This window comes from Cucurbita moschata, unplaced genomic scaffold (genome assembly GCF_002738365.1).
Source record: "Cucurbita moschata cultivar Rifu unplaced genomic scaffold, Cmos_1.0 Cmo_Scf00003, whole genome shotgun sequence".
Lineage (NCBI taxonomy): Eukaryota > Viridiplantae > Streptophyta > Magnoliopsida > Cucurbitales > Cucurbitaceae > Cucurbita > Cucurbita moschata.
Genome location: NW_019268519.1, coordinates 2,382,714 through 2,396,100, shown reverse-complemented (window position 1 = coordinate 2,396,100; position 13,387 = coordinate 2,382,714). Strand labels below are relative to the sequence as shown.

The following is a 13,387-nucleotide window of genomic DNA, read 5'->3' as shown; positions in this document are numbered from 1 at the left end:
AATACACTAAAAAGTTAAGAGACTTTATCCATTAAATTAAGTTGTTTAAATTCATATATAACCTTGATTTTGTCATTAAGTGAAGGATTGATGAAAAGATGTATGATTGTTCATACACCGATGGCTAAGGGCATTTGAAGGCTATGATCTTGCACGTGATAGTGCCTCTATGAAGACAGGCATCTGATTTGATGAATCATACAAAACGGCATGGTCCTACAATGAATTATAGCCCCTTGATTCGATTAATCATTCTAAATGGAATACAAGAAGAAAATAAGAAGAAAGATCCCAATCGAACCTTCAAAGTTTTTGAGAAGTCATGAGAAAATGGGACCCTCACACTCCATATATATATATAATATGAAGCCTCAATTGCCAAGGCATCAAGCATTCACGAGTTCCACATATCTCTCCTTCAATTCCGACCACCTTAAGGAATCCAAAACTGTCTCAAATTTGGTGTCTTTTAGCTTACTTTCTACGCTTTGATCTCCTCTTATAAACACAAAGAGAAAAAAAAAACACTTGTTTAGATCCATAAATGAGGCCCATTCATGTTCTTGCTTCTCTTCTCCTTATGTTCTTCCTCTTTGATCACTCTCAAGGTATGCAACTTTTTTGCAATTTGTTTTAGATGGGTTTTGTTGTTTGATGCTCTTATATGCTTTAATGGAGCAAGTTTGTGTTTGTGAAGGTGTTCGCTTGGGGAATGGGCTGATGAAGCCACTGCTGCTAGGAACACCACTTGTGAGTTTTCCCTTTAAAGCTTTCTCTTCCAAAATCTCTTATCTTGATGGCTAATATATATTAACTATAGGAAGAGGAGGTTCCATTGGTGGAAGAAAATGGGCATTGGAATTCAGGTTGGGCTTAAGTTTTGTGCATTAAATCTTGCCCAAACGGGACATATTCCACTCTTTATTATGCATCACATCGCATATCTAAAGTGGGTTTGACATTTATGATGCAGGGAAAAGTAGAAAACTTCTGATGGAAACTTCACCATCATCTCCAACCCCTTCCACAACAAGGGTTAGTCTTAGTCTTAGTCATCTCGGATTTTAAAACCTAACAAATTTACGTAAAGTTCATACAAGAACAGCAATTGATTAAGTTGGAAATGACCCACGATCGAAATATGTCGAAATAAGTAAAAGGAACAACTTGAGAGGAGAGAGCTTTTAAAACGAAGAAATCTTAAACACTTAGCTTTTCAATTCTTTTCATTGTTTCGACATATTTCGATCGTGGGTCATTCCAACATTTGGTATCAGAGTCATGCCCGTAAATTAGCAATGTGAATAGAATTTTCAAGTGTCGAACAAAGGGTGAGGACTCCAGAAAAGGGGTCGAGCCTCGGGGAAGTTGTTCGAGGGCTCCATAGGCCTAAGAGGAAGCTCTATAGTATACTTTGTTCGATGGGAATTGTTGGGAGGGAGTCACACGTTGGTTAATAAGTAAAAAATACTTTTCAAGCAAAGTCACGAGAGCTCATATTCAAAGTGGACAATATCACTAACAGGGTTGTGTGTGGTTTGATGTTTAGAATAAAGAAGGAAACAAAAAGGGGAACCAGGGCATGAAAGAACAGGACATGAAGAGTTCAAAGGCAGTTTCTGAGAATCTTGAGGCAGGGCATGAACAACAACAACATTATCCAGACCTCATAGAGATAGCAGAAATGGACTATTCTCCAGCAACAAGAAAGCCTCCAATACATAACTGATCCCAAAAGAAACAGACAAACAACACAACCGAACAAGACAAAAAGGGTTGTAGGGTAAAAGAAATTCAACAAAAAAGAGAGTATAAAAGACAGCGTTACAGAAATGCTGCAGGTTTTTTAGGGCTTAGGGAACTGTCCTTTGTACATACCATTACTAAAAGCCTATATGTTATCAACATTAATATTATTATTACTACTTGTACCCCTAATTAATTAATTCTACATAATGTTTTGCATGGATAAAGGCAACGACCAGACATTATAATATATTAATCCCACCAACTTGGGTGTCTTTTGTTTTTTACTTTTACTTTGAGAAAAGGAACAGAAAGGAACTGTTTTGTATAGTATGAACAACTAGGGTTTGTAAGTAAAACAAAAAGGGTTCTATTTTGAAGAGTGAAGAAAGAGTGGTAGGTGGTGCATAATGGGAACAAAGAGTGGCAGAGGGTCCCATAAGTGGGCTTTAAATTGGATCCATCATGTTTCTTACATCTCTTGCACCATTTTGAGTACTCATTTCTCAAGAATTTGGGCCCATTTTTACCCCCAATTCCGCTCAGCCATATGAAATGGGGCACTAGATTAGGACATCACCATGCCCTATGCCCGATGCCTTTGCCTGCCCTTTGTCACGGTTATATTTGCTCAAAACGTGTCGTCTATAGTCGTATGGTGAGTGTTTCAATTATGTTTGTGTAGGACGTGTTGTCTATGACCGTATGTCCATTCCAAACTACTTTTATATACTTTCATCCTAGATAAGTCTTTTACTAGTTTATATTGTAGCAATACAGGAATGCCCCTTTTACATACTTTCATCTTAGATAAGTATGACCGATTACTAAAATCATGTCTACTTGCCACTAGAGTGCGATTGTGACACCATTCCCCCTCTCTACCCACCATTCACATGTGAGATCACATAAGATCTCACACGCTTGCGAAAGGTGAGTGCATCAGTATTGACAGAAACAAAACTGCAGGCAAATGTACTAAATATTGTTTGAGCCTGTAACGTATCCTTGTTAGCCTCGTAAAAATGCGTCTACTACGAAGAGATTTTCACACCCTTGTAAAGAATACTTTATTCCTCTCTCCAACTAATACGTAATCCTCACATGACTCAGAAAAATAAATGAAAGATGGAATTATTTTTTGTATTCTCGTATCAATTGCTGTGTATGATGGTACATGAATCTTTCTCCAAGGAATACAAAGGAATAGGATACAAAGATGTACAAATATATTTTCTATCAGAAATCTACTTCTCTAGACCTAAACCTGTTGAGGTGTGGGAACTAGAAAACCATTGTCCTTGCTCCAACTTTACTTTGATTTCGGATAAAGCTAAACTAACCAAGAACAGGGCAGCAAAGAAGGTGGAAAGAATCAGCATGAAAAAGACAGCGTTCCATCCTCTACTGGACAGATATCCAGCCATAAGAGGCCCAAGAGCTGCCCCAATAGACCCAGTGCCATCGATGATTGCAGTCACGGTTGCTAAAGCTCGGGAATTCCCTGCAAGCATACTTTGAGTGCCGAGGTCAGCTGCAACAGCTGTGGTAATAAGTGAGTAGGGGCCATTGACAAGTAACCCCGAAAGAAACATCAAACAGGTGTTGGTGACTGCGGAAATGCTCCCAAAAGCACGGTAGAGAACTAAAGCAGGAATTGAGAGTAGCAGGAATGCTATTGAAGTAACTGCACGAGCATCGATCAAATCAGAGATTAATCCTGCTAATATTCCTCCACAAACACCTCCAACGTCGAAAATCGTGGACAGGATGCCGGCTGTTTTATGAGATAAATGCACACCAGCAACAGCTATCACAGCAGAAAATTACTAGTATAAGCAATTCACGCTTCAAAGCTAGATTTAAAGAATGGTTTCAGGATGAACAGAGGTTGCCTTCTTTCACACAATGGATTCAATATCATGCTGAACATATTTAGGTACTAGCCTATCGATTTTATAGACAATTGCTCGAATTCCAGGCATTGGATTGAGTCTTTATACAACTAATGCATTGTAACAGTCCAAGCCTACCGCCAGTAGATATTATCTGCTTTAACCTGTTACGTATCGCCGTTAGTCTCATGTTTTAAAACACGTCTGCTAGGATGCTAGGGAGAGGTTTCCACACCCTTATAAAAAATGATTCGTTCTCCTCTCTAACTAATGTGAGGTCTCATAATCCACCTCTTTTCAGGGCTCAACATCCTTATAACGGTGACGCTAATGGCGATACGTAATGAGCCACAACGAACAATATTGACTAGCGGTGGGCTTGGACTATTACAAATGATATCAGAGTCAGACACCGAGCGGTGTGCCGGCAAGGACGTTGGGCTCCTAAAAGGGGTGGATCATGAAATCCCACATCAGTTGGAGAGGGGAACGAAGCATTCATTATAAGGATGTGGAAGTTTCTCCCTAGTAGACGCATTTTAAAACCATCACAAGCAAAAGAGGTCAATATTTGCTAGCAGTGGATTTGGGTTGTTGCAAATGGTATCAGAGCCAAATACCGAGCGGTGTGCCAGCGGGGACGCTGGCCCCCAAAGGGAGTGGGGATTGTGAGACTTACCTCGGCTGGAGAAGGGAACAAATCATTCCTTATAAGAGTGTGAAAACCTCTTTCTAGTAGACACGTTTTAAAACCGCGAAGCTGACGATGATACATAACGGGCCAAAGTGAACAATATCTACTAGCCGTGGGCTTGGGCTGTTACAGCCATGTTAAGTGCTTTCGCCGTAAAAGCAGCCTTTTAAAAGCTTTTAAGACACACTCATTCTAAGATTTGCATTTCAAATGATAATTTCATTCATTAGCAATGAGAAAGAGGTACCTGTGTGTCTGATGTAAAATGGCAGCCAGTAGAGAAAAGTGTAAGCGACAAGCTTGGAAAAGAAGAGACAGCCAGCAAAAAGCGCAACACCCGGCAACCTCCACGCCTCTAAGAAGCCAATTGCAGGCATAGAATCTGAATGATGCTCAACACCAAGCAACACTGTTTCTTCTGAATCTGCGTTCTCTGATTTTTCAACTGAAATCGCCTCAGCATTCAATTCAGTCTCGCTAACACTAACAAAGGTTTCAAATCCAATGTCTTCAGGACTCACAACAAGAAACAGAAACACCAAAATGGCAACAAAAATGGCCAAAGCTCCAGGTACCACAAACGACCAACCCCATCCAATTTCCAAAATCCCAGAAGCTACAATCGATCCAATGATGTTTCCAATGGAAGTATTTGAATTCCAGACACCCATAATGAGTCCCCTCTTTTCTTTGCCACACCAATTTCCTACAATTGTCACCACACATGGCCATCCAATCGACTGAAATAGACCACATATAATCTGAACAGTAATGAAAAACAACAACACATGAAGATTTAACCAATATCCTAACCCAAATAGTATCGTGAAAATGCCACTACCCATCATCCCAAAAGCAAGAAATAATCTCAAGTCCATCCGATCACCAACATGCCCTGCAAAATACATTCCAATGGAATATGCAGAAAGAAACGCAAGATCAAGCTTCCCTAGCAACTGGATGCCGTCAGGGCCATTAAAAGGAGCCCACCCAGTTACATTTGAGGGCGAACTCCGCAAAATGTTTGATGAATTTACCGGGATTGTTGGTCCAAGCACACTCTTAACGATGCTCGGAGGTTTTCTCGAGGCATGGAAGGACGCATATGCAAGGAATGTGATGATTAGAACAAGTGTCCTGTGAAAACCTAAAGTTCTGTGGGGAGGCTTAAGGTTTGGGAACAAATCAATCGCTGGAGCCACATTGCGTCTCGATCGCATCCTAACCTATCCAATCCGTGAAGATAATTAAACACAGTAACTCAAGAACAACTAACGAAAACGCAAGAACAGATTAAAGATTGCGGTTCTTGTAGGAAGAAGATGAACGCAAATCAATTAAGAGCGTTGTATAATTTCTGGAAAATCAATGCAATCTGTACAAAAGAAAAAAGAACGATACGAAAACCCCCAACAATTTGAAGCTTCCCGCTCTCCAATCTGCAAACAATCAGAACAAGCACAGAGGATTACAGTGTCTGATTCAGAAGAATGGCGAAATAAAGATCCAACAAGAAAGAAATAGAGCCCTGAATCAGACACTGAAATTTCCGGGAATGAGAAGAATGGCGTAATAAAGATCCAAGAAATCGATCTTAAATCATCGGAATTTGGAGATGTAGGATTTCGTCCGAATTGATTACTTCGGATTTTAAGGATCGACGTAGGGTTCCGACGTCGACAGAAGCCCAATCTTTCGGTCTCGGATCGGAACTTCTCGTCATCGCCGATCACTTACCGTTATCCATTTTGGACTTTGAAACTGTTTCCCATTTTTTAAAGTCTAAATATATTTCAAATCTTCTCCTTCAAAAACGTTTGGAAAACTAAAATTCGTGAATTAAATTATCCAAATATATATATATATTATATATTTAAAGAAATAGTCAACCATTCCTTTTCTTTTTTAATTTAATTTAATTTAATTTAAGAACACACGTAATTTGTAGTTAGCATCAATTTTATTTATATATATTTTTTATCATAATTTAAATGAACGGAATAGAAATATATATCTCATTTAAACGGAGATTTTGCACCTTAGGGAGTCTCTACCGTGTAAATAGACGACACTAACTCTAATTTTTAATTTTTGTATAAACTAAATCATTTAAAGATTTAGAAATAAATTAATTTAGAAAAATTTTGTGAAAAGGAAAAAAATAAATAAATAAAATATAAAAACTCAGACTCACGTTGACTTTATTTATTGGTTGACTAAACGAAGTGGGTTAAAACAGTTGGTTGACCAAGGAAGATTTCATTAAAACTTTAGTTATTTTAAATGAAGATAATGTTTTTAATTTATTAGGTTTGTATGAGCAACATGAATTTGTGGCCAATTTCTTCACAGCCACAACAAATTTCCTCCAAATGCTGATTGTGAAGAGCTATGGCGACACGACACCTCTGAACTTGTTTTAACAGAAAACCTTGGAAACCCTTTTACAAATTCAAAAGGCTATGGAGAATATAATATAAAAAAAAGTTTGGAGGAAATTAATAATAGACATTGGGGGTGTAGTGTAGCCCCAACAACAGCACGAACTCCCCATTCACATCAAAATTATTGATTTTCGATTGAAAAACCCCATAATTCAATTTGAAATCAGGGAGCTCTGAATTGGGTGTTCTTCAAGTTTATCATCATCATCATCATCATCATCCATTCTTCTTCCCCAAAACCCAAATGGGTTCGAGCTGTAGTCGTCTGGGGTCGTCGCGCCCTTCTCGCTCCCGAGATTACCGCACCAACCGCTCCAAATTCTGCTCTCTTTTCTGCGGTGCTTCCTCTTCTCGCGCGATTCATCAGGTCATTAAATCCTCTTCTTCTTCATCATCATCGAATCTTTTGTTCTCTCTTCTTCACCCATTTCTTCCCATTATTCCTGAACTTTACTCTAATTCCTCCTTCGAATCTTGTTTCAAAAATCTGGGGTTCCATATCTTCCTCTCAAAGATTGACCCTGAGTAGCATCTTTTATTACGAGCTGTTTATTGCTTTCCTTTGATTCAAGTGTTTATTGCTTTCCTTTGAGCTCTGAATTGGGTTTCGGAATAGTTTTGATCGGAGTATCCCCCGGAATTAGGTTTGAACTGCTGTAGCTTTTGCAATATGTTTCTGTTTGTTTGCTATTTGTTCGGCTTGCGTTTTTGTTGATTGTTGATGGGTAATGATCACTATCCGATTGCTTGGTGATTTGAATCTTCAATTTGTATGTTATAATTAGTTTCTTACCATCTAAGTTTGCCTTTCGCTCATGTTTTGAATCTTGGATTTCAATAGATGGAAGATTCTATGGTTCAATTTCTTGTCCACCCGGTGGAACATCAACACTGTAATCACAACATCGATGAACTTCAACTCCCCACAAATGGATCTATAAGAATGGGACAGAGCGCTTATTCTGAGAATGACATTGCAGTCAGTGAGGAGCAATGTGCTGTAGATGATATCAATGTTCATGGGAAGCGTGTGTCTCATAATAAGGAATTAGCTCCTCTTCCACAGGTTAGTGCTGATTATAGCCATGAAGAATCTCGTAGCTATAGTAATGCTTCCAATGGTACTTCATGTAAAGGACATCAATCTTCCGAACCAGTCTGCATGAAGGTTATGTTTGCGGCGAGCAGTTCGACTACTCAAGAGATTGGAGACTCATGTTCCGATGAGCTGACAGGTTGCATTCAAGAGGACGAGGCAACAGCTTACCAGAACCCAGACTCTGAATCGTCGCCTTGTCGTCCTGATCTTTCATTAACTTTCCAGTCTCTTGGAGACGAATCTCTGCAAGAGGTACCCTCAAGTTTAGACACTCTTGTGTCTGATGATAGGGAGGTGGGCCAAGGAGATGTTGATATGGTCGGTGTTTCTTCCAATGTTTTGTCTACGAGTAGCACTGATGCAAGTAATCTTGAGGCTAGAAGGAATAGCAGAAGACTGTTTTGGGATGCCTTTTCAAGGCGTAGTTTCAGAAGGCATAGTGAGTCTCCGTTTGTTTTCCCATCTAATAGCTTTAGTAATACAGGAGATCAAGACAGGTGGCTCCTTGATATAAGTGGCGATTTTATCGATGATGAAGCGAGTGGCGATTCAAGACGTTTTTCCAGCAGAATTCACGTCTTGAACGAACAACAAAGAAACTCAAGATCTCAGGTTACATTCTGAATGTTAACAATTATGATCAGTCTTCCATTGTGTTTATACATGATTGCTTCTCAATTAGGTGCAGTTATGGGAAAGAATTCGAAGTAGTCTCAGTGAAAACAGTCGCCAAAATCTACCTTGCCCATCAGGCATTCATCCTAATGGTGCTTGTTCATGCGACTCGTTCTCAAGGGTCGAACATTCGAGCACCCGTGCAAGCATATCGCGGATAATCATGCTTGCTGAAGCACTATTTGAGGTACTTTTTGGAGTTCCAAGTGCTGTGTAATTCAACAGGTATCTCACATCTTGTTCTCTGTGTATCTAAAGGTCTTGGATGAAATTCATGGTCAGCCTGTTTCTCTTGCTCTATCCATGGTTTCACTGCCTGCACCAGAATCAGTTGTTGACTCTTTTCCTTTGAAGAACCACGAAAAGAAAACTAATGGAGGGGATGAAATTGAGCAGTAGGTTCCCTCTTTTCGTTAACCATGTACTCTTGTTTAGTTTCTAATTTGGGATTGTTTACAAATGCTTGGTTAGATGCTACATTTGCCTTGCCGATTACGAAGACGGTGACAAAATAAGAGTCCTTCCTTGCCACCACGAGTATCATATGTCGTGCGTCGATAAATGGTTGAAGGAGATTCATGGGTATGTTGTGCCTATACATCATAAATTACTGCTCCCTTTTTATCTATTTTTATGTCTAGGTATCATTTTACTCATGGATTCATCTCCCTGTATCACTGTGTTTAACAGAGTATGCCCACTTTGTAGAGGGGATGTTCGTGCAGGCACGAACGATGAATGTTCGATTTCAAACTTGGAAATTCCAACGACAATTTGATGAATTGTATAATCGATGACACTAGCGATAAGGAAACTTTCGTAATCCTGTTCCCTGTTAATACTGGGGATGAATTGAATCCCCATGGTTTTGTAAGGCATTCATATTGTACAGCTGTTTCAGAAGAAATATTTGCACAAGTTATTAGTTTTACCCTGAGCATAAAAGCTCGAATGAATATCTGGAAAAGCCAGTTTGGTTTGAACCATGCAGACATTTGTACAATATACACCAAAAAAGGAACTGTATCAAGACAACAGATAACCAAGACAGGGAGACGGTAATTTCAGCTCTATGCTTACAAATACTTGAGAATTATAAGCACCAACGCTGAAAGCCCTTTGGGTTTGCTAATATTGTTGTTGAAGAGATTTGGCTGGCACTTCTTGTCGTCGTCAAATGTCGTCCATCGCATCGAGTTGCTGCCATTATACGAGTATTTGAGGTTGGGATTTGTGGAGTTGAGCTCTGATTGGACTCGTGAAAGCTATTTCTTCAATCCTCTCGTCTAAAACCTTATGATTACGAACGAAATTAGGACACGAAAACGAAACAAAAGCACCAATTTACAAGCCAACGCCATTGAAGCAATTCGTTACCTTGTCAATGAAGAAATCGGATGGAGAACCATTTGAATGCAACTTCCTTTTTATTATTTAGTGCTGGGAGCCTTCCCAATTGGACTCGTTGCAATCTGAATTGAACTTGGAAGAACCCCAAAAAGCTTCACTGTCACATCTTTCATGGGAGGTCCAATGGAGCTGTCTCATCCTCTGTTTCGTCTCTCTTCCATTTCGTCAACCCATTGAAACCCCATTGCTTCTTTCCAGATTTGTTAATTATTTCTTCACAATCAGGGCCACAATTGCCTCCATCATCAACACCGCCGCCGCCGCCGCGATGTCCCTGAAACAGAGACCTAAAAGGGCCGTCGTTTTGTCTATTCCGCTCTCATCTCCTTGTTTGAACTTTCCGCCATCAGAATTGACCATTCTTCTTCTAAATTCTCTTTCAGTGCTTGAAAATTCTCTTTCATTGATTTTTATTTAAATAATTTATCACAAAAGAAATCTACCAGCACAAAAAATCCATTCCTACCATGGTCGCACTTTCTTTCGAAATTATGGCAGGAGTATGCAAGTTTGATAACTTCCAAATTTCAGAAATGCAGATCTCCTGAACTGCAGTATACTGTATATAACAGCATAGAAGTGTTGTATAGAATGAGAAGATCCTGGAAAAAAAACTTTAGTTTATTATTATATAGCCCTGAAAATGCATAACAAGGAATACATATCAATCTCATGTTCTACAACATATCACATCATTCCATCTAGATTCTCACTTATAAATCTACAAATAATTACAATGGACGGTAGACAAATGAAATTTTATTTGGTGTGGTGTCAAATAGGTACACATTTTTTAATGAATAAGATAGCTACATGGATTTTCAACAAGATTGTCCCCACATAATCCACAAGAGAAAGTAAGTCGCATCAAAATGTGGTTAACATTGATTGGGAACAAACTGGCTTGGTCTGTATACTGCAAAAGTGATTTCTAGCCATAATGTATGCGAAAATAATAAACAACCCACGAGCCTACAACAAGATGACACATCTTCCGAGGGCTATATGTTAGATAAAACCTTTGTTTTTTTCTTATTTAGATTCACACGTTTACATTTAATTTCCCTTTGACCATTTGACAAACACGTCGAATGGATTAGCAAATTCTTAGACGTCAATTTTCTAGGAGTGGCACAGATTCAATTGGCCACTCTCCACCCATTTTTAGGATAGGTTGTATTTAAATAGGAAATCTGTTTACAAGATTTCACATCCGGATTTTGGAGAGTAGTCAAACTTTCAGTCCTTCTCTCTCTCTTATTTTACGCATTTTATCTTTCTTCTGAAGCGATCAGTAGTATACCATCACAGAAGAGCCAACCTATCAGCATTCAAGTTGAATAGCTCAAGTGGTCAGAGTGTCGACCTAACAACACACAGGTCTCAGGTTCGAGTAGAAGAAAATGGCGAAAATAAGCACATCGTGGGGTCCATCCCGAGCAAACTCGCTCACTCCTCCATGCCGCCGTCAAGTGCCGACATCTCCATCACCACCACGAAGAGGCCGACGTCGTGATGACGGGCGTCGAGGTGTCGCGTTGAGCGAGTGATCAGGGAGACAACGACTGCCGTTGTTCAGTACCCGATGTTGACAAGGTCCAACTACAACGAGTGGGTCTTGTTGATGCGCGTCAACCTACAGGCGCATGGGTTATGGCACGCTGTCGAGCCAGAGGAAGGAGAAACAATCGAGTACCGGGAGGATCGGTTGGCGTTCGCCGCCATATTACGATCTGTGCCCCCAAAGATGTTGGCATCTCTCTCCACCAAGCGCACCGCGCAATCGGCCTGGGGAGGAATTAAATCCCGTCGGGTCGGTGTACAGCGAGTGCGGGAATCCAACATTGAGCAGCTGCGGAAGGAGCTCTCGAAGATCTGCTTTAAGGACGGTGAACCCGTCGATGATTTTTCAATGCGAATCACGGGGCTCGCCAACAGCATCACCACACTCGGTGGCAGCATCAACGAGACAGAAATCGTGAAGAAGATGCTGCAGGTCGTCCCCGATCACCTCGAGCAAGTTGCAATTTCAATCGAGACATTGCTTGACGTGAATGACCTAACGGTGGAAGAGGTGACCGGAAGACTGCGTAACGTCGAGCAGCGGAAGAAAAATACCATTTCAGCTGTCGACAAAGAGGGTCGTCTACTCCTCACTGAGGAGGAATGGCTTGCACGCCTAAAGCTCCGTGACGACACCGGCGAGAGCAATGGGCCCTCCAGCCGCAAAGGCGGTAAGAAGTCGTGGAAATCTCGATGGCGCATGCACAGGAAAGAGGCGGATCAAAAGGAGGAGGAGTCGACTGATGACGGGCCAATCCAGTGCTCGTACTGTGGGAAGAGAGGGTCAACGGTGGAAGAGGTGACCGGAAGACTGCGTAACGTCGAGCAGCGGAAGAAAAATACCATTTCAGCTGTCGACAAAGAGGGTCGTCTACTCCTCACTGAGGAGGAATGGCTTGCACGCCTAAAGCTCCGTGACGACACCGGCGAGAGCAATGGGCCCTCCAGCCGCAAAGGCGGTAAGAAGCCGTGGAAATCTCGATGGCGCATGCACAGGAAAGAGGCGGATCAAAAGAAGAAGGAGTCGACTGATGACGAGCCAATCCAGTGCTCGTACTGTGGGAAGAGAGGTCACCTGAGCAAGAATTGCTGGAGCAAGCTCAGGAACAAGGAGACGGCCGAAAAGGCCCATGTGGCTCAATCCGAGGAGGATGAGCCGACCCTTTTCATGGTGACTGCATCAGTCCTACCTGGCGTCGAACCCGAGGAAGAGCTCCCCAAATCCACAGAGGTAATCGACGACGGCATAACTGCTCCGGTGAGCGTCCAACCCGAGGAAGAACTCCAACTGTGCATAACAAATGCACCTGGGGAGCCAATTCGACTAAAGGAGGAGCGAGTGCTCGCTCAAATCGGTGAAAGAGGCGAGCAGCAAGAGCACCGGCGATGGGTCCTCGACACGGGGGCAACAAACCATATGACCGGGGCCAAGTCTGCGTTCTCCGAGCTTGACTCGGGGATTCGCGGGACGGTGAAATTCGGCGATGGCTCCGTCGTCGAGATCGAAGGGCACGGCACCATCCTATTCGTCGGCAAGGGAGGCAATCATCACAAGCTGACCGGCGTCTACTTCATCCCGAGACTCAAGGCTAATATTGTGAGCCTGGGTCAACTCGATAAGGCCGGCTGCCACATTTCCATCAAACGCGGGCTACTTAGGATCCGCGATGATCGACGACGGTTGCTCACGCAAGTTCGGTGCACGACAAACTGCCTTTACATCCTAAAGCTAGAGATAGAGCAACCAGTCAACTTCTCGACCAGGTACCGGAAGATGGAAGACCTATTAGGAAGAGGTGAACCACCTGGACTGGCGGCGCGCCAACTCGAAGAAGAGGCGGCCGAACAAGACGTGGAGTCT

At 41.7% G+C, this 13,387-nt stretch overlaps 3 protein-coding genes across 6 annotated transcripts; 2 read left to right on the top strand and 1 right to left on the bottom strand.

The window, feature by feature from the left end:
* Positions 1 to 377: 377 nt before the first annotated feature.
* LOC111440836 lies at positions 378 to 1,925 on the top strand. The gene is made up of 5 exons (XM_023077641.1): positions 378 to 608; positions 698 to 750; positions 821 to 866; positions 974 to 1,035; positions 1,550 to 1,925. Exons 1-5 carry the CDS (start codon positions 545 to 547, stop codon positions 1,727 to 1,729), a joined length of 405 nt encoding a protein of 134 aa, XP_022933409.1. The 5' UTR covers positions 378 to 544; the 3' UTR covers positions 1,730 to 1,925.
* A 958-nt stretch (positions 1,926 to 2,883) lies between these two features.
* On the bottom strand, positions 2,884 to 6,123 carry LOC111438409 (putative glycerol-3-phosphate transporter 5). Of its 3 annotated transcripts, none has more exons than XM_023076337.1 (3): positions 5,750 to 6,123; positions 4,583 to 5,556; positions 2,884 to 3,556 (listed from the first exon to the last, which is right to left on the bottom strand). In XM_023076337.1, exons 2-3 carry the CDS (start codon positions 5,553 to 5,555, stop codon positions 2,994 to 2,996), a joined length of 1,536 nt encoding a protein of 511 aa, XP_022932105.1. In that variant the 5' UTR covers position 5,556; positions 5,750 to 6,123; the 3' UTR covers positions 2,884 to 2,993. The 3 variants fall into 3 exon arrangements, with proteins under 3 accessions (XP_022932105.1, XP_022932090.1, XP_022932098.1); XM_023076322.1 differs by having other exon boundaries at positions 4,583 to 5,627; positions 5,668 to 6,122; XM_023076330.1 differs by having other exon boundaries at positions 4,583 to 5,561; positions 5,750 to 6,122.
* Positions 6,124 to 6,821: 698 nt separating this feature from the next.
* On the top strand, positions 6,822 to 9,536 carry LOC111438424 (E3 ubiquitin-protein ligase RNF12-B-like). Of its 2 annotated transcripts, none has more exons than XM_023076354.1 (6): positions 6,822 to 7,146; positions 7,621 to 8,490; positions 8,567 to 8,740; positions 8,812 to 8,948; positions 9,025 to 9,135; positions 9,244 to 9,536. In XM_023076354.1, the coding sequence occupies exons 1-6, from the start codon at positions 7,024 to 7,026 to the stop codon at positions 9,329 to 9,331; spliced, it is 1,503 nt and encodes a 500-aa protein (XP_022932122.1). In that variant the 5' UTR covers positions 6,822 to 7,023; the 3' UTR covers positions 9,332 to 9,536. The 2 variants fall into 2 exon arrangements, with proteins under 2 accessions (XP_022932122.1, XP_022932117.1); XM_023076349.1 differs by having other exon boundaries at positions 8,561 to 8,740.
* Positions 9,537 to 13,387: the final 3,851 nt, after the last annotated feature.

Bases quoted from the DNA above. Each gene is read 5' to 3' on its own strand.
- LOC111440836 (XM_023077641.1), top strand. From the start codon at position 545: ATGAGGCCCATTCATGTTCTTGCTTCTCTTCTCCTTATGTTCTTCCTC. The intron at 609-697 runs GTATGCAACTTT...GTGTTTGTGAAG, and splicing joins CCTCTTTGATCACTCTCAAG to GTGTTCGCTTGGGGAATGGG. The intron at 751-820 runs GTGAGTTTTCCC...TATTAACTATAG, and splicing joins TGCTGCTAGGAACACCACTT to GAAGAGGAGGTTCCATTGGT.
- LOC111438409 (XM_023076337.1), bottom strand. From the start codon at position 5,555: ATGCGATCGAGACGCAATGTGGCTCCAGCGATTGATTTGTTCCCAAAC. The intron at 3,557-4,582 runs GTACCTCTTTCT...CTGCTGTGATAG, and splicing joins ATTTTACATCAGACACACAG to CTGTTGCTGGTGTGCATTTA.
- LOC111438424 (XM_023076349.1), top strand. From the start codon at position 7,024: ATGGGTTCGAGCTGTAGTCGTCTGGGGTCGTCGCGCCCTTCTCGCTCC. The intron at 8,491-8,560 runs GTTACATTCTGA...CTTCTCAATTAG, and splicing joins AAAGAAACTCAAGATCTCAG to GTGCAGTTATGGGAAAGAAT. The intron at 9,136-9,243 runs GTATGTTGTGCC...TGTGTTTAACAG, and splicing joins TGGTTGAAGGAGATTCATGG to AGTATGCCCACTTTGTAGAG.